Source organism: Heptranchias perlo, chromosome 12 (assembly GCF_035084215.1).
Source record: "Heptranchias perlo isolate sHepPer1 chromosome 12, sHepPer1.hap1, whole genome shotgun sequence".
In the NCBI taxonomy this organism is placed as follows: domain Eukaryota; kingdom Metazoa; phylum Chordata; class Chondrichthyes; order Hexanchiformes; family Hexanchidae; genus Heptranchias; species Heptranchias perlo.
The window spans coordinates 32,870,635-32,895,728 of record NC_090336.1 but is presented as its reverse complement, the minus strand read 5'-3'; the positions used below and the strand labels follow the sequence as shown (position 1 = coordinate 32,895,728).

The 25,094-nt window shown below is 39.7% G+C and overlaps 1 protein-coding gene across 7 annotated transcripts in view; it reads left to right on the top strand.

Annotated features, from left to right (window-relative positions):
* The window catches only part of pde3b (phosphodiesterase 3B), a 254,316-nt gene that overhangs the window by 211,261 nt on the left and 17,961 nt on the right, over positions 1 to 25,094 (top strand). For 6 of the 7 annotated variants that reach the window (XM_067993909.1, XM_067993908.1, XM_067993906.1 and 3 more), the window contains 6 exons: positions 14,785 to 14,903; positions 18,313 to 18,520; positions 19,509 to 19,603; positions 20,247 to 20,401; positions 21,519 to 21,656; positions 22,740 to 22,851. In XM_067993909.1, the coding sequence (XP_067850010.1) occupies positions 14,785 to 14,903; positions 18,313 to 18,520; positions 19,509 to 19,603; positions 20,247 to 20,401; positions 21,519 to 21,656; positions 22,740 to 22,851 (827 nt within the window). The remainder of the gene's footprint in view (positions 1 to 14,784; positions 14,904 to 18,312; positions 18,521 to 19,508; positions 19,604 to 20,246; positions 20,402 to 21,518; positions 21,657 to 22,739; positions 22,852 to 25,094) is intronic. The other variant, XM_067993907.1, reaches the window with a different exon arrangement.

The window sequence follows — 25,094 nt, the reverse complement described above, 5'->3', positions numbered from 1 at the left end:
AATTGTATTTCAAATCACCAGGGTAAAAAAAAATGGCAAGCCAACTGATGATGGCTGTATTGCACCATAGCAAGAGTGTGTCCTGTTGGATATCCATTTTGTAAAAGTTGTCCAGAAATTCATAGACTTGGTAGTCTCCCCTCTTTTAAAGGCAGTTGCATGAAACTGTGATATTTGGAGGAAGGGGCTATCATTGGATATTCAGTTTTAAGTTTTTTTAAAACACTTTAAACTTTGATGTATTTTGAGTCTATGCAGTCCTGTGACTCATCTACTATTTCTTAGCTTCCTGTCCAGGTTATTATCACGATATTTAAAGTAAAGGGAGATCTAAATAAAAAAAATAAAGAGGGAAAATATCATTGTGAGGATTTTTGGTTTCTCTAAGCTGGATTTGCTCCACGAGATAATGGGCTTAAACTGTATAGGTGTTTGTTTGTTCACTCTGTCCTTTGCACATCAGTCTGTTACAGTAAACCATAAATCTAGTGATGTGTCAAAAATATTTCTGTGAACTGAAATCTCTAATGTAAAACACTTAATATAGATTAAATACGTATCAAGTTTGAGAACATCTACACTGAAAATAATATTTAGATGATATAATGTATTTTTGTTACTTTTTGTATAAAGGAATAAATAGAGGACACATTTTAGGGCTTCATTGAATAAAATATTTACCCAACAAGCGAGCCCAACTGGTGGATAGTGTAGAAATGACAATGTTGCAACTTGTGTTTGGCTGGCCAGCTGGATAAGTATTCAATTCAAATGTTTTCTGTTTATATCATGATTATGAGCAGAGAAATAAAAATTATCCTTTCAAAGTGTCAGAAAGTGCTAATAAAAGTGACTTAAAAAAGCAGGCATATTTAGTGGGGAGAAAGATGACACCGCTTTTTAGTGATTTCACTAAAAAGATGATAGTTCCTACCTTAAACTTAATGAAGTCTTTTTCCTGAAGTATAAATTTCTAACATCAGGAATTCCTGAGGCAGAAAATTCAAACAGCAGAGGTACAGCAGCTATTTCTAATTAATGGTGTAATAAAATCTTAACATATTGTTAGAGGTGTTGCGGTGGACAACTGCTATTAGGCAATGAATTTATGTTGTGTGTTGAGTTAGAAGGGAGTAGCAAAGGGTGTAATAACTGTCTGATGTTAAACTCTTTCACTGATTTTATTTGCTTTTTCCCTATTTTGTTCCAAATCCCCGCCCATCTTTCCTGCAACTCCATGTTTGAACCTTTCCAATCAGGTTTCCACCTCAGCACTGAAAAGGCCCTTTTCAAAGTCACAAATCACATCCTGTCTGACTGTGTCTGTGGTGCACTATTCCTTCTCAACCTATCTGCGGCCTTTGACACAGTTGACCACACCCATCCTCCTCCAACGCCTCCCCTCCGTTGTCCAGCTGGGTGGGACTGGCCTCGCCTGGTTCTATTATATATCCAGTCATAGCCAGGTAATCTCCTGCAATGGCTTCTCTTCCTGCTCCCGCACCTTTACCTCTGGACTCCCCAAGGATCTATTCTTGACCTCCTCCTAGTTCTCATCTACATGCTGCCCCTCAGCGACACCATCACAAAACATCAGATTCCACATTTACGCTGATGACACCCAGCTGTACCTCACCACCACCTATCTCAACCCCTCCACTGCCTCTGATTTGTCATGCTTTTGTCCAACATCCAACATCCAGCATTGGGTGAGCAGGAATTTCTCCAATTAAATATTGGGAAGACTGAAGCCATTGTCTTCGGTCTCCACCACAAACTCCATTCCCTCGCCATCAACTTAATCGCCCTGCCTGGTTACTGAGGCTGAACCAAACTATTTCTAACCTCGGCGTCCTTTTTAACCTTGTGCTGAGCTTCTGACTCCATAGCCTCTCCATACCAAGACCGCTTACTTCCACTTCTATAATATTGCCTGTCTCCGACCTTACCTAGCCCATCTGGTGGTGAAATGCTCACCCGTGCTTTTGTTACCTCCAGACTTGAATGTTCAAATGCTCTTCTGGCCAGCCCACCTTCAACACTCTGTAAACTTCAGCTCATCCAAAACTCTGCTGCCCATATCCTGACTTGCACCAAGTCCCAGTCACCCATCACTCCTGTGCTTGCTGACCTACATTGGCTCCCGGTCTGGAAACGCCACATATTCTCATTCTAGTGTTCAAATCTTTCCGTGGCCTCGCCCCTCCCCATCTCTGTAACCCCCTCAAGCCCTCCAACCCACCGAGATCTCTGCATTCTTCCAATTCTGGCCTCTTGTGCATCCCCGATTTCCATCGCCCCACCATTGACGGCTGTGCCATCAGTTGTCTCGGCCCTCAGCTCTGGAATTCCCTCCCTATATCTCTCCGCTTCTCTCTCCTCCTTTAAGGCACACCTTAAAACTATCTCTTTTCACCAGTCCTAATATCTCTTTAAGTTGCTATATAAATGCAAGTTGTACATAATTGAGAACTATGAGCATAAATGCTATTCAGCTAAAACATCATGGAATAAAAAATTATATTAAAATTGTACCTGGCTGTTATCTCACAGGCTGAACAATGCAGCTCATGATATAGCTGTTGTGCATTATACAACATATTGTAAGCCGCTGTTAGTTTACAGGATGATTTGAATTTTCTTAATTAAGTCATGCCAGTTAAATGTTAATATTACAGTAAGTTACCCTGAACTATTGTAAACAGCGTAAGAGACAGGAGCAGGAGTCGGCCATTCAGCCCCTCGAGCCTGCTCTGCCATTCATTGAGATCATGGCTGATCTGATTTTTACCTCAACTGCACTTTCCTGCCTTTTCCCCATATCCTTTGACTCCCTTGCTGATCAAAAATTTGTCTAACTCAGCCTTGAATGTGTTCAATGACTCAGCCTCCACAGCTTTTTGGGGTAAAGAATTCCAAAGATTCACAACCCTCTGGGAGAAGAAATTCGTCCTCATTTCCGTCTTAAAAGGGCGACCCCTTATTCTGAGACTATGCCCCCCTAGTTTTAGATTCCCCCATGAAGGGTAACACCCTCTCCGCATCTACCCTATGTTTCAATAAGATCTCCTCTCATTCTTCTAAACTCCAATGAGTATAGACCCAACCTGTTCAATCTTTCCTCATAAGACAACCTTTCCATACCTGGAATCAACAGCTTGTTTAGTTGTATTGTTTGAGTCAGTAATTAAGCCTTTGGAAGTTGCTCTTCTTTGACCATGTTAGTATTTAAACTTTGTGACTATTTTGAATGGGACAGATAATGCGCTAAACAAATCAATTTTAGTGTTCTTCATATTCTCTTTTTTGGGGATTCTCCATTCTGTATGCCATTCCCTGGCTGAGTGACCTATTCTCAGGCCTTTGCTACTCTGTAAGTGGGTGAGAAGAGATGCGTAAGAATAGCTCAAACTCAGATTTTTCACTCTTTATTCCATTGAATTTAGTGTTTCCACCAAGAATCTTCCATAGCATGGCTGAGATTCTTATCTATCCAGTTGGAGCCAGCGATTCACCTGCTATGGCTTCTGTTCCTGCTCCCGCACTGTTACCTCTGGAGTCCCCAAAGGATCTGTCCTTGGCCCCCTCCTATTTCTCATCTGCATGCTGCCCCTCGACGACATCGTCCAAAAACACGACGTCAGGTTCCACATGTACTCTGATGACACCCAGCTCTACCTCACCACCACCTCTCTCAACCCCTCCACTGTCTCCCATTTGTCACGCTGCTTGTCCGGCATCCAGTACCAGATGAGCAGAAATTTCCTCCAACTAAATATTGGGACGCATTGTCTTCGGTCCCCACCACAAACTCTGTTCCATAGCCACAGCCTCCATCCCTCTCCCCGCCCTCTGTCTGAGGTTGAACGAGACCGCTTGCAACCTTGGCATCCTATTTGACCCCGAGATGAGCTTCCAACCACATAACCACTCCATCACCAAGACCGCCTACTTCCAACGCTAACATCACCCGTTTTCGCCTCTGCCTCAGCTCATCTGCTGCTGAAACCCTCATCCACACCTTTGTTACCTCTAGATTTGACTATTCCAATGCTCTCCTGGCCGGCCTCCCATCTTCCGCTCTCCATTACCTTGAGCTCATCCAAAAATCTGCTGCCCGTATCCGAACTCGCACCAAGTCTCGTTCACCCATTGCCTCTGCTTGTTGACCTGCATTGGCTCCCGGTCCGGCAATGCTTCGATTTAAAAATTTTCATCCTTGTTTTCAAATCCCTCCACGGCTTCGCCCCTCCCTATCCCTGTAACCTCCTCCAGCCCTTGAGCCCTCTGAGATCTCTGCACTCCTCCAATTCTGGCCTTATGCACAAGCCTGATTTCAATCGCTCCACCATTGGTGGCCGTGCTTTCAGCTCGAAAAACCTACCGTTTTGACCAAGCTTTCGGTCACCTGTCCTAATATCTCCTTGTGTGGCTTGGTGTCAAATTTTGTTCGAAAACGCTCCCTGAAACGCTTTGGGACATTTTACTATGTTAAAGGCACTATATAAATTCAAGTTGTTGTTGCTGTATTAGATATTGTCAGCATGAGACTACTTCTTCCCATTATGTGGTTTACTACCTTGATGCATCAGTGTGTCTTGCTGTCTGTCTATATTTTTAGTTATTTAAAAGAGCATCTAAGTTTCTCAAATTTTCTGCAGTATTACAGCATTAGTAGCAAAGGTATGCGACTGAAGTCAATTGAGTTAATGAGTGACCTAAAACAGATTTTAAAATGCCAGACAAATGAGTTTTAATGAAATGCTCTAAATTTCAATTTTTGGAGCTTGGTTAATGTTTAACTAATATGAGTACAAGACAAAAAGTTGACATTGTGAAGCTGCAGACCAACACCATTGCATAGATGCACAGAAAGTGTTGATGCCATGGAACTGTAGAAGTTTAGAGGCAAAAGGAGGCCAGTTAGCCCTTTTTTGTGTATGCTAGCTCTTGCTATAGCAATTTAAAACCTTTACCACAGCCCTGAAGTTTCCCCATTGCCCCCTTTGTCCCTCTCCTTCCAATATGTAACCATCTTTCCTTTAAAGCAAGTCATTGGGGTTTGCCTCAGCCAGTCCCTATGGCAAACCCTTCCTTGCTCTAACAACTCTCTGTCTAAAAAAAATTCTCCTCTGCTCATTCTTTCAGTGACAATTTTGAAGTGCTGACCTCCTTGTCACTGACTCAACGACCAGAGAAAATAGTTTTTCCCTATTCACCTTATCAAACCCAGTCATAATTTTAAAAACCTTTATTAACTCTCTTCTCAGCCTTCTTTGTTCCAATGGGAACAGTCCCAGTACCTCAAATCTCTCTTAATAACCTGTACCCAATCCTCGCATCATCCTGGTAAATCTATATTGTATGCTGTCTATTGCTTTGATGTCCTTTCAATACTTGTATGCCCAAAACTGCATGTATTTCTCTAACTATGGCCTAAATATTGCCGCATTCAAATTTATTATTTCTTTGCTCTTCTATCCTGTGCCTCTATTTATAAATCCTAAAATGCAATTGACCTCTTTATTGCTTTACCTCTTTGCACTCACATTTTCAAGGAATTATAAATTTGTACCCCTAGGTGTCACTGTTCCTCCATACTTTTCAGTGTCTTCCCATTAAACCTATACTCACGTTCTTTATTTTTCCTACTTCTCTGTATTACATTGCATATGGTATCTGTCTGCCCATCCTGCTAACCTCTCTGTTCTCCTATGTCCTTTTACAGTTTGATTTGCTGTTTGCCAAACCTCCTATTTTTGTGTCGTCAGCAATTTCCAATATCATGCTCCCTATGCCCAAGTCCAAATCATCTATACGTGCCGAGAACAAAAATGGGTCAGCACTGATCACAGGGTAAACGATTTTCAACCCTTTTCCAATCCAGGCAGCATACATTAATCATAACCCTTTGTTTTCAATTTGTCAACCAATCCTTCTGTCCATGTTGCTACATTTCCTAATATACTATATGCCAGAATTTTTGTAACAGACCTCCTATGAAACACCCTATTGAACACCCATCGGAAAATCCACATACACCACATCTAAACATTCCCTTTATCTATCCAATTGGTTACTTCTTCAAACAAAATTCTATTAAATTTGTCAAACGTTCTGAGTACATTATCCCATGATGCTTTTAATCACCATTATGCTATGCCATTTATTGAAAAAAACTATAAAGTGTTATGCTAAATGGGAGAGGGGGCAAAAGAGAATCACACATACTGAGCATGCTGCGTTCAGAACCCTTGCTTTTTTCATTGGAAAAGACAATATGGAATTCGAAAGGGCAAGTTAGCCAATAGGTCAATTTTCTCCACAGACCATGTGCAATTTACTGTATTGCAAACTCTCACCCACTAAATCTCTTGAGCAAGGCAACCAACTAGTACAGTCAAATCTCCAAGATCAAGCTGTGATATTTTTCATAAACCCAAAATTAATCAAATTTCTCAATTTAAAGCCACCTTTCAACCCAGACTTACAACTCTGTATGGATGATTGTATTCCTGAAACCAGTTCAGGAACCATTATGTTCTGTAGCATATTTGATCACAAGTGCATACCATTCTCATTATAATCTGTTTTACATTTATAAAACCCTTTGGACGAAATTTGCACAGGTAAATAACTGCCATGAGTTTACATACAGAATTTAATTTAAGCAGAATGAGGAGAAAGTAAATCCATATTATTTATGTATTTAGAGATTATGTAGTTGTAGATCATAGGTAGACATCTGCTTATTTAGGTGGTTATTTACTTTTTCTCTTTGAATTTAAAGAAATGCCTAATTCTGTGTGTTCGTGCACATTTTTAAAATTGCACATCATTTGAGTTTATTGCAATATAGGATTATAGCTCAGATTATATAGTTACACAGACGTGCCTTCCATATTCTATGCTGCATGACTTTATTTCAGAATCTACTGAACCACACCATATTTGAAAACAATAACCATATTCAAGAGTAGTTTCTTACACTTGAGAAGAGTTTCCATTCCACTAATAAATATGAAAGAAATTATGCAGAAGAAAATTCTAACCAGTATTTCGACACATAAAATTTTGAGCCAGAATTACAAGTCATTGTAAACAACCAGCTTAACTTCAGAGAAAGTTTTTGTTAAGTGAATAGAAATTATTTCATTTTCTGTTTAAACTCATTCTCATTAATGGAGGATACAACCTGATTACTCCAGAGTAACAACATTGCAAGTGAATTATTTTTACTCCACAATTGGGATATAAATCATAATGTTTTCTGTCTTGAACTATATCCCTTTGTGATCTGGTACATGTAGCTAGAGATCGTGGAGTGCTAATTGTTATATGAGATTGGTATAAAATATTTATGGTTTGAGCATTCTCTTCCAAAAAGAAAAAAATACTTGCAGTAAGAATATGATGCCATTTTCATGGAATGTGAAAGTTGTTTCATGAAATTGGTAACATGTATATCACCTACAAGTTAACACTCCTGCCCTAATTTGTTCCAGGATTATAGCTCAGATTATATAGTTACACAGACGTGCCTTCCATTTTCTATGCTGCATGACTTTATTTCAGAATCTACTGAACCACACCATATATTCAAGAATAGTTTCTTACACTTGAGAAGAGTTTCCATTCCACTAATAAATATGAAAGAAATTATGCAGAAGAAAATTCTAACCATTATTTCGACAGTTAATTCCTGCTTGGTGAAAACATTTTGTGGAAGACAGATGAATCTTGTTGAAGGGATTAATTGTATCTGAAATTGACTGATTTGCAAGGAATCAATGCTGAATACATATTTTTACCTTTGGACTTCATGGATTATTACTGACTTTAGAATGCATGATACAGAATGTTTTATGATGGTATAGGGGAAAGCTGATCCAAACACAAAATCATAACTGAACGCTTGACTTATATCTCTGCCCCCTATTCCAGCATAAAACCTCCTGGATCTTGCACTCCAGCTACTAATATATGATTCTGAATATATCAATTTTATGTGTTGGGTAAACTATTTTTGATTTGCTTCATCTCCATTGTTGTTATTTACCTATTCTGATTTTTTGAATGTTTTTATTGTTGGTTAAAATTTTGAATGTATTTGTGGGGAATCATATGGTTCTTGCCTGCCTCCTTTCCTTTTGGAGCTAGCTGTGAGGAATTGTGGGCATAATCCTATCACCTCTATGGCATGATATTCAAGATCAATCTGTCCAAAGTATGTTGTTTTTCTTTGTATCGACTCAAATAATTTAAAATTCAGTCTTTAAGACAGCCTGTTAGTTTATTGACATAGTGAAGAAGACAATAAGCAACTTCAGGAGGATAGGCAGGTTAATAAATTGGACAAATAGGTGTCAGATGAAATTTAATGCAGAAAAATGTGAGGCAGTACATTTCGGGAGGAAGAATAAGGAGAAAACATACACACTAAATGGGAAGGGTAGTGGAGCGGAGAGCTCAAATGCACAAAATTTTCAAAATTGGAGAACACGGTGATAAAGCTGTTTTAAACAAAAAACGTATGGATCCTAGATTTTATAAAGGAGCAAAGACGACAAAAACAAAGCTAAACCTACACAAATTATTGGTTATAACAGTTGGAATATTGTATCCTATTTTGGGAGCCTTACTTTAGGAAGGATGCCAAAGCTTTGAAGCGATGAGAGGCTTTAGTAATGAGGACAGATTATTGAACTTGAGGCTCTTTTCATTGGAACAAAGAAGGTTCAGAGAGATCTAATTGAGACGTTGAAACTTGAGAGATTTTGATAAAGGAAGTTCGACAAAACTATTTCTACTGGTTGTTGAGTCAGCAACCAGAGGGCATAAATTTAAGATCATCAAAAGAATGAAGCAAAAGGTTACGATAAAACTTTTACATTGAGGGTTTTTTACATGGAGGTTCACCACAAATTATGGTGGAAGCAAAATTGTCATGACTTTTAAAAGGGAATTGGATAAATATTTTAAAAAGAAAAGAAAGGATCTGGGGAAAGGGCACAGAAATGGATAACTCTTCCAGAGATTCAGCGCAGGTGCGATGGGACCAAATGGCCTTTTTCAGTGCTGTAAAATTCTATGATTCTACAACATTACTAAGTATAGGGAAGTCGGGTCACTCCCCAAATTTCACCATTTAGAGAGTTTTCAGCAACTTTCTTGGGAGTGGAACATAATTACAGTGCTTAGATAGAGCGAAGATCAGAAAGTCAATTCATGCAACTACCAGCTAGCTCAGAGATGCTATTAGCAGTAAACATGGAGCCAGTTGATAACCCACTCTCATGGTTGGAAAATGATGATAATATGGGAAAACCAAAAAAATATATAAAGTTTAAAAAATCTTCTTTACATTTTACTGAGCCTGTCCCCATTCTCGGTGCTCGCAGTATCCTTTTCTTCCTTATTCCAAAGTGTTCTGAGAAACTTGCCTGCTTGTGAGGAGCACCATATCAGTGCAAGTTGCTATTGTTGGAATTCAAACGTGTCTCTGCATACTGCACTGTATAGTGTAGTGACTATGGGAGTTACGGGAAATTGCAGAGGCAGGATTTTGGGTGTCAGTTGCTAAATCAACCATTATTAAAATTTGTTCATATGAAAGTTCAAATGACAAGCTTTTCTCTCTTGGCGTTATTCATGGATAGTGTGGGGTCTGGAGCATAGTCGTGATTTTTGACTATTAACCCTGCCTGTCCTTTTAACGCCAATGTGGGAAATGGCCTAAATAGGTTTCTTGTAAACCTGTGAGTTCAATCTGAGCATCATTGTCATGCTTGTAAATTTCTGGCTTCTGTTCTGAAGAGCCCATCATGACATTTTCGTTCTCTTTTAAGACCAGCAGTATTGCTCACATTTAGATGGATGAGCAATTGTGTTATAAGAAGTGTTATGCCATATAACACATAATGTATTTTCATTAAGGGTGTCAGTCTTGGCTCAGTGGTAGCACTTTCGCCTCTGCGTCAGAAGGTTGTTGGGTTCAAGTCCCACTCCAGAAACATGCACATAATCTAGGCTGACACTTCAATGCAGTACTGAGGGAGTGCTGAATTGTTGGTGATGCCGTCTTTGAGACCTTCAACTGAGATCCCGTCTGCCCTCTCAGGTGGAGATAAAAGACCCCGTGGCACTATTCGAAGAAGAGCATTGGAGTTCTTTCCAGTATCCTGGCCAATATTTATCTCTCAACATCACTAAAACAGATTATCTGGTCACTATCTCATTGCTGTTTGTGGGACCTTGCTTTATGCTAATTGGCTGTTGTATTTCCCTACATTACAACAGCGACAACAATTCAAAAAGTACTTAATTGGCTGTAAAGCGTTTTGGAACCTCCTGAGGTCATGAAAGGCGTGATTTATGTTCTTTCTTTATCAGGGCCACTGATTTCCAGATAACTGAATAAGTCAATTGTTCTAAAATTCCGTGGTATACTGGTGTCTCTCTGTTATTCTGTGAAAACTAAATGAGAACCGGTGGCAGCGGCCAGTACAGTGGAGATAAGGTAACCCTGATGGAAATTATATCTCTGGAGAAGCGGGGGTTATGGAGTTTAGTGATGTTGATGACAGCCTTGGTAGCTCTGAGAAGATTGTCTTGGGGTTTGGGGAACTGGGATGGAAGTTCTGGAGTTTGACAGCATGATGGGGGAGTCCTGTGTTTTGGCAGCACTGGAAGGATAACCTAGGGTTTAGTAGAATTGAAGGGTGAAATGTGGGGTTTGGTTCACTATTGGTTTTCTGGACCTGTCATAAATGGGATAGGAGAGGACATAGATCTGATGCCAGTGGGGTAGGGGCCTGGTTTCATGTTTCTAAGCTATTGCTGCAAACATTGAATTTGGTGTTTTGTGATTAATTCCTAGGAAATAAGTATATACTGTTTTCTTTAAAATAAAATAAACATCATAGCTGCATAAATGTACTCATTCCACTTTGCCTCTCTGAGACGGTAAACACATGGGGGTCGATTTTAGCACCCGTGATTGGGTGCGATTGAGGGGGCCACGAAAATCGGCGATTCCCGGGGCAGGTCGGGAGCCCGGCTCCAACCCGCCACTTCCGGGTTTCCCAGTGACGCGCTGACATGCGCGCGCAGCCCCCGCATGTGGGACTCCCGGTGGCGGGGTGCCACTTAAACTATTTATTTTGGTATTTCAGGTCGTTTACAGACCTGATTAAACGAGATATTTTAGGAGGGTTGGGATTTTACAAACAACTGAGACTGTTTCCCGTACTGGGGGAAACACTCCCAGTTCAAATGGACGTGTTGCAGCCATCAGCCTGTGGCAGCTGCAAGGTCCATTTCACAGGTGGTGGGGGCGGGGGGGGGGAGACCAACTTGCACACTTACCCCGGTGTCCAGACACATGTACCTACCTTGCGGACCCCCTCAGATGTACATCTTCCGGATGGGGTCCGCTGTAGCTGCAGTCATGAACTCCTTGGAGGGCGAACAGCATCACCAGCCTCGCCGTCCACTTCTGACACGTGGAGCTCCACAACACAGTACTGTTACACATCCACCTGCACAGCAGGAGGGAGGGCAACCACAGAGAGAGATGCGTCGCAGAGGGCACTACCCTCGCCACAGGGTCCACAGACCGAGGCTCAGCTTCCTGGACCTCTCTGAGCAGCAGTGCACACGGAGGCTCAGAGTCACTCGACATGTAGTCGTGGACATCTGCAGCCTCCTTCATGCCGAGCTGCTCCCTGCTGGCCCGAGCACCATCTTCTTACCTGTCGCTGTCAAAGTCATCACTGCCCTCAACAACTTCTCCTCCGCATCCTTCCAGGGTGCCACCGGGGACATCGCCGACGTCTCTCAGTCGTCTGCACAAAAGAGCCCTGCAAATGCAAATACACCTACACCCACTCTGCAGTGACACAATGGGTGGCATCAGTTGTGGGTCTTCATTGTGATCCTCAGGAAAGGGCATTATTGCACAAACCAGACAAGATTCGCAAAGACGTGGCAGTAGTGGTGCCAATATAATATGTAATGTGAGTTGGTCAGAAATTCAATATAAGTAACACCCATGACAAACCCTCAAACACCCTTGTGCATTCCCTTCAGGCTCACGACACGTTTGCCTTACGCTGCCTACTGCACATATGTGATACATGCCTTGTGGCTGCAGCACAGGTCGTGGCAGGTTGAGTGAGGCTGACTGTGAAAATGATGCATGAGAGGGTGAGTATGAGATAGAGCCATGAGATTGTATGAGGATTGGGTTGAGTGGTAGTGGCGGGATGAGTACTGGCGAGGTGAGTAAGTGCAGGTAAGATGAGGATGAGGTTTGAGTGGGTGTGAGGAGTGATGTGACAGAGTAGTGTTGGCAGTGCAGAAGGAGATGTGGGGTGGGGGCGGTGATGTGGCAGACGGAGTGTAGTGAAATGAGTAAGTGTACTCACTTTGGCTGACCTACTGAGGTCATTGGAGCGCCTCCTGCACTGTATGCAGGTGGGCGATATGTTGGTGGTGCAGGTGACCTCCTCTGCCATCTCGAGCCAGGCCTTCTTGGTGGCAGAGGCAGGCCGCTTCCTCCCGCCCGCTGGGGGGAAGATCTCTGTCCTTCCCCTCCTCCTCACCCCATCCAATAATACCTGGAGTGAGGCATCATTAAACCTGGGAGCAGCCTTCCCCCTGGGCTGCTCCATGCTGTAATTTTTCCTATTTCTTGCAGCATCAGTCAGTGGAGGACTGTCCCTTTAAATAGAGCTCCTCCAGCTGACAGACCTTACTGCGCATGCGCAGTCCGCCCGCCGTGCAGCTTAGCAGCGGGGAACCCGGAACAAGAGGTAAGTGGATCCAATCAGCCTGCGATTGTGTGCAGGGCAGACTGCTTTCACCGGGCGCGTTACCCACGTGCCCAATCGCACCCCCCCTCCCCCCGCCGCAAACCTTCCGCCATGGTAATATCAGGCCCATGGTTGCTTTAATAAAATACACTTTTACTTTGAAACAATTTTTTTACACATCTTTTGGAAAGTGGGTGGGAGCAGTGGGGAGGAAGGTTTGCTGTAAATGCACCCTGTTTGAACTGTCATAAGCACTTCCAGAAGTAAGACTACAATCAGATACGAAGTGGTAATGGGTCCAGGTCTGGCGGATGCCATTTAATATAGATCAATGTTGTGTAATGTACGTGGGTAGGGATAACGCCAAATGTATTATTCCTCGGTCACTTTCCCACTCAACAGTTCAGAGCCCTGCATGATATAACACACATCAAATTCATCATCCAGTTTGTATTCAGATCATTTGCAAAAACTCACAAACTAAAAAACTGTTATTCACTGAGACACAATTTGACTTTTCCATTGAGAAAAATAATAGCTTAGAATAATAATAGATAGCTTAGAATTTGAAAATATACAAAAGGTGCCATAAGTATGTTGTTACTAGGAGTTTAAAAAAAAAATTGAACAATGCTGATGCATCCTGGGAAATTAGCATATGCTCAGATTGTGCAAACTAAATTTGGCTCATGGAGCCATGGCTCTGGGCAAAAGTATCAAGTCCAAGCCCGGGCTTTGGTTAAGAAAGAAATAAAGAAATCTACATAGTTCCTTGGGGCGTCCTAAAGTGTTGACAGTCAATGAAGTATTTTTTGAAGTGTAGTCACTATTGTAATGTAGGAAAACGTGGCAACCAAGTTGTGCACAAGATCCCACATAAAGCAATGAGATAAATAACCGGGTAATCTGTTTTAGTGATGCTGCATGAAGGATAAATATCAGCCAGGACACCAGGAGAACTCCTCTGCTCTTCTTCAAAAACTGTCATGTGATCTTTTACATCCACCTGAGAAGGCAAAAGGGATCTCGGTTTGACATCTCATCCAAAAGAGGGCATCTCCGACAGTGCAGCACTTCCTCAGAAATGCACTGAAGTGTCAGCCGAGATTATGTGCTCACATCTCTGGTGTGGGACTTGCACCCACAACCTTCTGACTCAGAGGCAAACTTGCTACCACTAAGCCACTGATGGCATCTAAGTGAGGCCTTTAAGTTGAAAAAATAATGAAGGCATTAAAGACATAAAAGGTTGTTCAATGTATAAATGTAATCATGTTATTGTGAAATGTGTAATTTTCTGAATTTTAAAATTTTGTTTAAGCCCATATTTTGGACATTAGAAATTTCAGTTACCGAGAAAAATGGAGGATGAAAATTTTTTTCAGATTTCAGCAAGTATTCTTGCTATAAAATAATAGTTAATATGTGTGTCACAGAGCATGACAGGAAAGTGAGACTTCTTTAACAGTGAATATACCTATCACAATGCCTCTTACAGAAGTAATGGGTATTGCAGGTATGAGTTTTCAATGAAACGCGCTCCATTTGCTGAATTTAATATGTAATAGTGGCTGTCGCTTAGCACTGCTTATGGTGAGTTAGATGAATTTTCTCATTCCCTTTTATTTTTTAATGTTGGCTTTTCTTTTTCTGACGCTTCGCTTATTTGCTTCTCTTTTAATATAAATGCAAGCCTTTCTTTCTAACAACTTTTTGTCAAAGCAAAAAGTCTTGTGTTTTGTCTCCAATAAAATTACCTACAAAAGCAAAGCCATGGAAATTTAAGTGATGGAGATTAACCATTGAAAATTATGTTTTGTAACATGTTGTATGTTTGTAATTACACTGCATATTGTAACATTTTGAGTATGATGGTGTACACAGTTTTGCATTCATTGATGTAATATGCAAGGATCATTTGAGCGCACAGTTTCTTGATTGACTTGCTTGTTGATTTTCCCTTTTCAAGTACTTCAAATATAGGTTCACAGGCAAACGGACCTTCTAGTTCAAACCTATTGACAATTCCTAAATCTCGATCTGCATCCTTGTCTTTAACATCTCACCACATTGGACCCAGACGAGCAGGTAACAAATTTTGTTCTTAAGCAAATAACACTACATTTTGATTTGAACTTGATAAAACTGATTTAACTAACAGGACAAGAACTGTTAACTAAAAGATTGGTTTCAAATGAACAAAATCAGAATGAGAAGTTGTGGAACGGTCCTCTGATGCAAGGATTGCACCTCGATGTAAACATGAAACCAAGGGGAATGTAAATATCATCCTGTCCGAAAGAGAGCACGGCTACATTACTTGTCTGTATCACTGGATAAATATAAAGGGAAAAAGTTGTGAGTGAGTACAAAGCAAAAAAAAACAAATCCCTGAGTTCAGATGATCAAAAATCATTTGAGGTGCACTTTCATGGTTTGTAGCATTATCTGAATTATTTAACCAAATCATTTTCTTTTGACTAATCCATTATTTTGTATGCAGTAACTGCCAGGCGTTCATTTTCTCTTTGAACAGAGATCGTAACTTTAAAAAAATGGTCAAAATACTTTAAAGGAAAAAATACACATTATGGGAATGTAGTAGAGACTGGAGCTTTGAACTTTCATTAATTTCCATGGGCTTCAAAGCTGAAAATTTTAGCTTTCCATGAGAATATAAGAAATAGGAGCGGCAGTAGGCCATGTGGCCCCTCGAGCCTGCTCCGCTATTCAATAAGATCATCGCTGATCTTTTACCTCAACTCTACTTCCCTGCCTATCCCAATATCCCTTGATTCCCTTAGCGTCCAAAAATCTATCGATCTCAATCTTGAAATCACTTAACGACTGAGCATCCACAGCCCTTTGGGATAGAGAATTCCGAAGAATTCCTTGATGTTTTGTCTAATGCCGTTTATGCTTTTCTAAGTCTTAATCTTAAATCTTTTCAGCCCAATTTTGTTTCCTGCTGCCACTGTTCTTGTACTCCTCTGTGGCCCAATTTTGTGAACTGTCATTTCCCAGCTTCCTGGCCGATATTTTGATTCCTCTTGATTGTGAACTTCACTTGCCAGCTTCTCAAGTCTTCTTATTCAACAGCACAAAACCACAAACTCTTTGCATTCCTGGTTCAGACACCTAAACACAAACTTATTTGAAGAAATGCAAAAGCATTGTTTGAATGTTGTTCCCACTTTTTAAAAAAAAATAGTTTTTTTTAAATTAATTAAGGTGAAGGATTTTACTGCTGAGGAATGAAATACTCTCTTGTTCCAGGTACCACTTTCAGCTTCAAGCAGTCCGAGACCAGGTAGTGCGCAGGTGACAGGACAATATAATGCTCCCTTTTTTCTGTCTCAACAATGTGTCTTGGCCTCAACCTTAGAACATCACTCCAAATGTACCAGTGTGACTCTTTCCATTTCCAGTACCAGTCATCAGTGTGGCCTTTGTGAGTGAGAATGTCAAATGAAGGACAGTTTTGTGCTGTGGGTGGGGTTGGGAGCTGCCCGAACACATTTCACATTTAATCAATGCAGTCATCGAAGAGGAAAAGCCTTTATCCCATGAATCTGGACTGGACTTGGATCCAAAGATGAAAAGACCATAAGCTTTACTTGCAGGGTCACCAAATCTTCCATATTCCCCAATTTCCAGTGTTAAGCTTAGCTTTCATCTCGGTTGTTGTATGAGAATGTGTGTTATATTCCAGCCTTCGGCAAAGCAGCAGTGACATTTTGTTTTATGCTTTTAACAAAGAACCATGCAGAATATTATCCTCAAAACAAATAGCAGTCATAAAATTTATTGTGTTCCTTTTTCTTTCTCTCTTTCCCCCCCCCCCCACCCCCCATCTGCTTAAAGTGTCGGTTTATGTTGAGGTGCTGCCTGCACAGCTGACCATGAATACTAATTTTCCAATCTCACTAAGTTTATACTGCTTCTGTGGATGCTAACTGAATCTCACAATGTAGGTTCATCTTATCAGGCACTATAATCTTTTGGAAGACAGTCTTACTAGAAAATATACTAATTGTACTGATATGCACCCACAGTAACTTTTCTAAAATTTAGATTGCTTGTTCTCATTAGTCCAAGGATTCTTTTGAAAAAGGTTGTGTTGGAGCACACTGTGCCCAGTTTGTAAACCACCTGTCCCTCTATGATTAGCTCTCAGTTCAATATCAAATGTTTTCCATAATTTTTCTAATTTAATGTGCATTATTCAGCATTGAAAAATGGGCGATACCTGAGTGAAATATAGAAAAATTTATACAAAAACAGATCTAAGTGATTTCAGCATGTCACATGCACACGTCATTTCCAATATGCTTTATAAACATACAAAATGACACAGATGTGGGGAATAACATACGTTATATATGGAAAAATTGCTGTAATCAAGTTTTCCCACAAATATAAATGTTTTTTCTTTTGCTGCCTGATTTTCTTTGAACATGGAGCTTACAAGAAACTATGAGTATGTTCAGAAACACAGATGTCTTTTGGAAAACAAAGTAATTGTTAACTATCCACAAAGGCCAGCAGCTTCCTTCACTTGAGTGTTGATGAAGGTTTTATTTACTGTGATAACTCCAGTTTTCTATTTTGGAACAGCTTCAGGTTCACTGTGTTAGCAGTTATCTTTCTTGCATTTCTTCTGTTTTAAAATGCTCATTTAAAAATTATAAATTTAACAATAAAAGATGTTGCAGGCTGCAGTAATATTTTTATATCTGCAAATCAATTTTTTGCCATCTGTTAATGACTGTTTTGAAAGATATTCAAAATCTCACCTGGCAAGAAATGTTCTTCATTGCTAATGGCTACCAATTTTGAGCAATGTTCTGGAATGGTTTTAAATACTTTTTTTTGGTCTGCACATGATTCAAAACAATTAGAACATGAAGACAAACAATTACTGACTGGTGAAAATAATTACTGTTTCACACCCGAGGCACTTGTGTATTGTTGATGTTTTAAAATTATGAAAAGACACCAGAAATTCACCATCACTAATGACACATTATACTGTACCACTAAATGCAATCTGTTTAGGCTGTTAAAGAATCCAAAAGGTTGCAATATTTCTCATTATCATTAATCTGAGCTGTGCTTTGAAGCAGCAGTGCATGGTGCCACACAGTGTTGAAAAGTGGATTTACATATGCACTGTCCCACGCTACTGAGATTGATTTCAGCTATGGAGAAGTAACAAGTGGAGGCAGCACTCCACTGCAGGCGAAGGGGGGAAATTGGTGAGAGAGAGGTCATCTTGCTGCACACTCATCCCTTTTAGTGGCTAGTTCAGAAGAGCGTTGGTGGAGGCCTGGAAGTACGTTGTCCTTTTGACCACAATTGACATACGGCCCAAGTAGAACAGGAAAAAAAAAGATGAAAAAATACATATAGCTTCATTCCTACAAACTAAAAAGTTTGAAAGAAAAAATCTATAATATGATTTTGATTAAACTGATAAATCCTTTTTTTGTTCCAGGTACTTCTCCCAGCCTCAGTCCTGTGAATTCCCCTGTTCATGGACCCGGGGCAATGACAAGTTTTAACCGCTCACCAGTAGAATTTCCTGATACAGCTGAAATACTGACCAAACCCAGTGTGACTCTCCATAAACCAATTGGATACACGCTTAGTTCTTCAGACTTTCAGCAGTCATTTCGAACGTCAAGCACTGTTCTCTGCAGCAGGTACGCTATGCATTACTGAATGTGTGCAGTAAAAGCCATGTGTGGGATTCGAATCCCTTCATAAAACAGAGGTTCTTCTTAAGTTCCACAAAGCAGTTTATAGAATACTGTTGTATGATCACTAAATGTCAGTAACAAAGCAGGCTAGAAACCTCTAGTTGTAGTTAAAAGAGAAAGGTATTCTAATTCTCTCAAACATGATTTGTAGCTTTAAAGTCCTAGCCTGTGCAGATTTTTTTTGCAAACTTTTCACAGATATCCCTAATAAAAATATAAAACAAGTGTGCAGTGCGGTGCAAATCAAGCAGTTTTACCTCTAAATTGTGTACCCCTAAAGTGCACATCATACTGAGGGGAATTCTTCACTTTTCTTTAAGTTTCATGATGTGGAATATTCTTCTTTCCAGATCATCCATAAATATTGCATCCTTTGCTTGTCAACTGAGATAAAGATTCCATTGTAATATGAAACTTGATAATACTGTAAAAAAAAACTTCATTTCTATTGTGCAGTTTTAGAATGCAACATTTCTTGTGAGCAGGAAGACCTGAATTCTGAAAATTTCACAATCATGATTTAGACTAGAGAGATTGTTTACAGTGCTTTTTGTTTTTCCAGATCTGACTCCCAGTCACTGCTGTAATTTTCCCACAGACCTGAGATGCAAGTCTTATTTTCTTTTAAAGCATCAATAAGTTTTGTTATTTCCTAGGCTAGTTAAATATAAAATGATTCAAAACAGCTTCGTGTAGCTCGACCTATTGGATTCAGCTTGGTTTTCCAATTCAATTTTTAATGGGAAAATAGTATGTCAGCAAACAACTAGGAGGGTTCAGCCAGTTTTGTATATCTTGGAATTTAGTACAGAATGATTGAAGATATAAAGAAGGAAACTAGCTCGTTCTGGATTATTGGGAAAATAAATTTATGATTGGGAAGAATTCTCAATGTTTCTTATTTCTGCTTTTTTAAATTAATCTGTTCCAGTTGCGGACGACATATGCTTAGACCTGTTCATAATACAGATTTGGGAGAAAGCGGTTTGCAATCTGTTGCAGAATCACCACGTGCCAAAAGACAAGGTACTTTCGTAAAGAATTCTAGTTGTTCAGTTTTCCTCCTTCAATAAAAAATTATTTTCACTCATGGTTCAATGCAGATGGGATCTGCTTGTTCATGATTAGCTTACAGGATGTTGACATGGTGTGATGGACATTGTTCATTTGCCCTTCTTCTGAAGGGGATTATGCCGCTATTGTGAAATGCTAAACTTTGTGGCTTGGCTGAGACCAGGTAGAATTCCTCACAATTGGAATTAACACAGAACGGTTTTATTGCAATAAAACAAGGCCACATGTGACAGTCATATCTGAAAAGTTAGCATTAAAAATTGTCATGAAACATCATAAATTATACTCAGGGACAAAAAAAAATTAATATTATAAAGTAGAATAAAAATATGCAACAGTTTTTGAATATTCTCTGCATGAATTGAATTTGAACTGCTGTAATTGTTTTCTTATCTGCCCATGAAGGCATTTGTTGTATCTATGTACACATCGGTCTTAGCTTTGAGATCAAAGTTTTAGATAAAAAAGTGGAGTTTATGCACTCAAGTAAGAAGAAAATTCTTGGACAGAATTTGAAGCTTAAAAATGCACTTCCATAAACAAGATAAATTGGTGAAAGAACAAATATTTAAAGAATTTGTATTTTTTTTTTAAGATGAAGATACTGAAAATGCTGCTGCTAACATTGGGTCAAAGGAAGCACAACACACATTGGGGCCAGAAAGTAAAGAGCAGCTAGAAAACAAAGGATCCAGGAAATTTACAAGTAGTGAGGGTCAGCAGACACAAGCACAGAATAATCAGTTTGAGGTAAGACAAGTTTCTGCAACTGTGAATTTTTTTTTTGTTTACTGATTTAGCAGTAGTGTTCCAGGTTACTATACGTTTTAGCACATTTAATTTGATCAATAATACCTGTATATATGAACACTTTTACATAGCATTCCCATGGGACTTGCATAAGAATTCTTATGTAAACGTTTTTCAAAAATCGGTGGTTGCAGCCAATCTTGCTATTGCTCAAATTTTGAGTGAAATATTTTTGATAGCTTCAAGTGCTTTGAAGTTAAAAATCGCAGTTAACATCAAGAGTTTTTTATTTTTTAAATTGAATCAGGTCAAATATTCTACTGTAAGAAATAAAATATTTTCTTTACCTGGACTTAAGTGACTCATGTAATCAAGTTATTTGTATAGATGCTTTCCTATCTATAACAGTTTGTATAAATCCCAGGGGCATTCAGGGGGATATTTTATTGTTTATAAAGCGGAATTGAACAGATATGAATAACTTTTAAAGAAATAAAAACTTGCATTCATTTGGTGCCTTTCATGACCTCAGGAAATGTAGTCACTGTTGTAATGTCGGAGTTTAATTTGGCTGAATCTGACAATGGCAAATGTTGATGCACTGCATTCTCAGGAGTTGAATTAAAACCTCAGTATGAATTGGCATTCACTCTTGGAAATTCTCCAAAAAATGACTTTGCAATCAACCAGGTAGTTGTCGGGGGCGGGGCGGGGTGGGGGTGGGGGGTGGGGAGAGCTTGCAGAGAATATTGTTTCCCCCTTAGTAAATTAACATTCCTCTTGCATTGTAGGAGCATGTTTCCTGGAAGTTTGGTTGAGGAAGAAAAGTAATGGTATTTTGGCAATATTTAGAAGTTGGATGATTTGGATTGACTGAGGGGGATAGTTTGGGGAGGGGGTGGATGGGAAAATATAATCATTTTTGATGTCTCATTCCCTTCAGTTTGGTGTAATTATATTCCGGCTTAAAATTCTGTTTTTTTTCCTCCAGCAATAGTTATTGGAACAGTGTTTGACAATATAGTTGATATTAGTTAAAAGATAAGATTTTTCATGATACTATGATGTTGAGGTACTGTGGCATAACCATTGATATTTTTCTTCTTTAAATCGACAGCAGTTGCCAGAGCTTTTGCTTGAGCCGATAGAAACACAAGGCACAGAGCTATGCATGGAAAAGCTAAATAGTTGGAATTTTCCCATTTTTGAACTTGTAGAGATGACAGGTGGACAATCTGGAAGAATTCTTAGTCAGGTTAGTTTTCTTGCTAACGTTTTATTTTGGTATAATTAAGTGGAAGTTAATTTTGACGCAGAAAACCTTATGCGCTATGACATGAAATAAAAATATCTAATATGAAACAGAATCCATGATGCCCATATATGCTTAAAAAATTTGAGTAAGTTCACCAGCCAAAAATCCATCTTAGTAAAGTTGGGCAAATATTTTTATCGTTGAGATTGTGATCCTTCAACAAGTATTTTGTGACCTTTGTTCTGTATTGCTAATTACTACTTCCATGATTGCCAGTGGAGCAGAAGTTTGTGCAATTTGGAAACAAGGGATATGTTTCAGGACCTTTATCTCTCCTTCAAAAACCAAACACCTAACTAAGATAATTTTCATTGGATAAATGAATTCTAAACTTCATTTTTTTAATACAGTTTCTGTTCCAAAAAGTATATTTGGTATATTGGAACACCAACACTTCTATGGAATTATGTGCTGTTGCATACTTCTGTGCTACTTGTTGGCTGGTTGAAGGGCATCATTGTGAAAAACCTGAGAGCTAATATCCCAGTGCAGGTGGTGTGTACTTTGAGAGAGTGGGGGAAAATGAAGGGATTTTTGCACCAAAAAGAAAAAGTAGTAAGATTATAATTTTGTTCTCTGTTTTTTTTAAAAAAAGGCTGTACATAAGAATCATCTATGGTTCCTTTATATATTTGTCTAACTTTCCTATTAATACAAAGAAATACTAAAGCAGACAACTCATAGTCTTGCAGATGTTGTTATAGAAAACCTGATCTTCAAAAAAAAATCTTAACCAGTATGTCTGCTGAATTTTTAGTGTCTTCTGGCACTGCTCATAGCATATTGACACATACATTTTAAAGTGCATGTATGTGCTACAAATATATGGTATGTATGTATACAAATATGGCCATGGGTAAACCAATGAAGGAGAATGTATTGTATAATTATGCCGAAGAAGATAACAGATGTCCAGTAATAGTCAAAAATGTGAGAATTCTGAGTCCGTGCATTCTGTGTCTTTTATCAGTCAGTCTCCCTTTATGAGCTTTAGTGACCAACAAAACCATTTTTGTGTTTTAGGTCATTTATTCCCTGTTTCTTGACACTGCCTTATTTGACCTCTTCAAAATCCCCATTCGGGAGTTTATGAACTACTTTCGTGCACTGGAGAATGGTTACCGTGACATTCCTTGTAAGTATTACTAGCTCCCTTAATCTATCTAACATCTACATATCTATATATAGAATATATTCTGATCTGTGGCATTGCACATGGTGAGTCGGAGAGAATAATTTGTATCTCATCTGTCTTTGTGTTGTTTCTCTCTCTCCCCTCTTCTGCTTTTGCTTCTCTTTCTCTTCTCTTCTGCTCGCTCTCTAAATTCTTTTTGCTTATCTGTCCTCTTTTGCCCCTCTGTCCTCTTTTGCCCCTCTGTCCTCTTTTGCCCCTCTGTCCTCTTTTGCCCCTCTGTCCTCTTTTGCCCCTCTGTCTTCTTTTGCCCCTCTGTCTTCTTTTGCCCCTCTGTCCTCTTTTGCCCCTCTGTCTTTTTCCTTGGTTTTTTTTTGAGGTAGGAGGTGGTGGGTGGCATCCTGTGGCAGTGAAAGGAGCCAATGATGGCTTCAGGATGCATTTTTTTGTTGGGAGTTGCAGGGAAAACGTTGCTTTCAGCTGTTTATTTTCCAATCCTTTTCCCTAACAGTTGTGTTTTTTTCTACCCAGGCTTCCCCTACTCTTAATCTTTTCCACTACCTCATCTACTTCCTATCTCACCCACTTGCTCTGCTATCATTCACCTTATTCTTAACCCCCCATGCACTCGCTCCCACTCTCACTCATTCCCCACAATGGCAGGTGGTAAGAGCACCCCTCAGCTTCAACCTGTTTCCTTCCCCATCTATTTTCCTCAGAAGAGATTTTGTTTGGTTTCAACATTCAACTTGGTAATGATTCAAATTAGAATGAGGAAAGGCACCATGCCTCATTCTGTTTGACCATAGCAATTAGAATGTTTATATTTTCTAATATCAACAAAACATAACTTGGATTATAAGAGGTTTTCATTTGGCTTCAAAATTCAACACTTATTTCTTGAAACATGAACCACCACCTCGGTGGTGGGGAAACTTTTAGAAACGATAATCTGGGACAGAATTAGCAGTCACTTGGACAAGTGTGGATTGATTAGGCAAAGGCAGCGCAGATTTGTTAAGGGCAAATTGTGCTTAACTAACTTGATAGAGTTTTTTGATGAGGTAACAGAGAGGATCGATAAGGGCAGTGTGGTTGATGTGGTGTTTCTGGACTTTCAAAAGGTGTTTGACAAAGTACCGCAAGATTGAAGTCCCTGGAATAAAGGGGGCAGTAGCAGCATGGATAAGTAACAGGCACGAGAGAATAGCGGTGAACGGTTATTCTTCGGACTGGAGGGAGGTGCACAGTGGTGTTCCTCGGGTCGGTACTGGGACCACTGCTTTTCTTGATACATATTAATGACTTGGACTTGGGTATATAGGGCACAATTTCCAAATTTGCAGATGACACAAAACTTGGATGTGTAATGAACAGTGAGGAGGATAGCCATAGACTTCAAGAGGATATTGACAGGCTGGTGGATTGGGTGGATACGTGGCAGATGAAATTTGACACAGAAAAATGCGAAGTGATACATTTTGGTAGGAAGAACGAGGAGAAGCAATATAAACTAGAGGGCACAATTCTAAAAGGGGTATAGGAACAGGGAGATCTGGGGATATATGTGCACAAATCGTTGAAAGTGGCAGGGCAGGTTGAGAAAGCGGTTAAAAAAGCATACGGAATCCTGGGCTTTATAAATAGAGGCTTAGAATACAAAAGCAAGGAAGTCATGATGAACCTTTATAAAACTCTGGTTCAACCACAACTGGAGTATTGTGTCCAATTCTGGGCACCACACTTTAGGAAAGATGGGAAGGCCTTAGAGAGGGTGCAGAAAAGATTTACTAGAATGATTCCAGGGATGAGGGACTTTAGTTACATGGATAGATTGGAGAAGCTTGAGAGGAGATTTGGGAGAGGTATTTAAAATCATGAAGAGTCAAGACAGAATAGATAGAGAGAAACTGTTCCCATTGGTGGAAGGGTCAAGAACCAGACGACATAGATTTAAGGTGATTGGCAAAAGAACCAAAGGTGAGATGGGGAAAAACTTTTTTACACAGCAAGTGGTTAGGACCTGAAATGCACTGCCAGGGTGGGTGGTGGAGGCAGATTTGATTGTGGCTTTCAAAAGGGAACAGGATAAGTACTTGAAAGGAAAAAAATTGCAGAGCTACGAGGACAAGGCGGAGGAGTGGGACTAGCTGGATTGTTCTTGCATAGAGCTGGCACAGACTCGATGGGCCGAATGGCCTCCTTCCATGCTGTATAAAACAGAAAACAAAAGCTACAACAGGTGT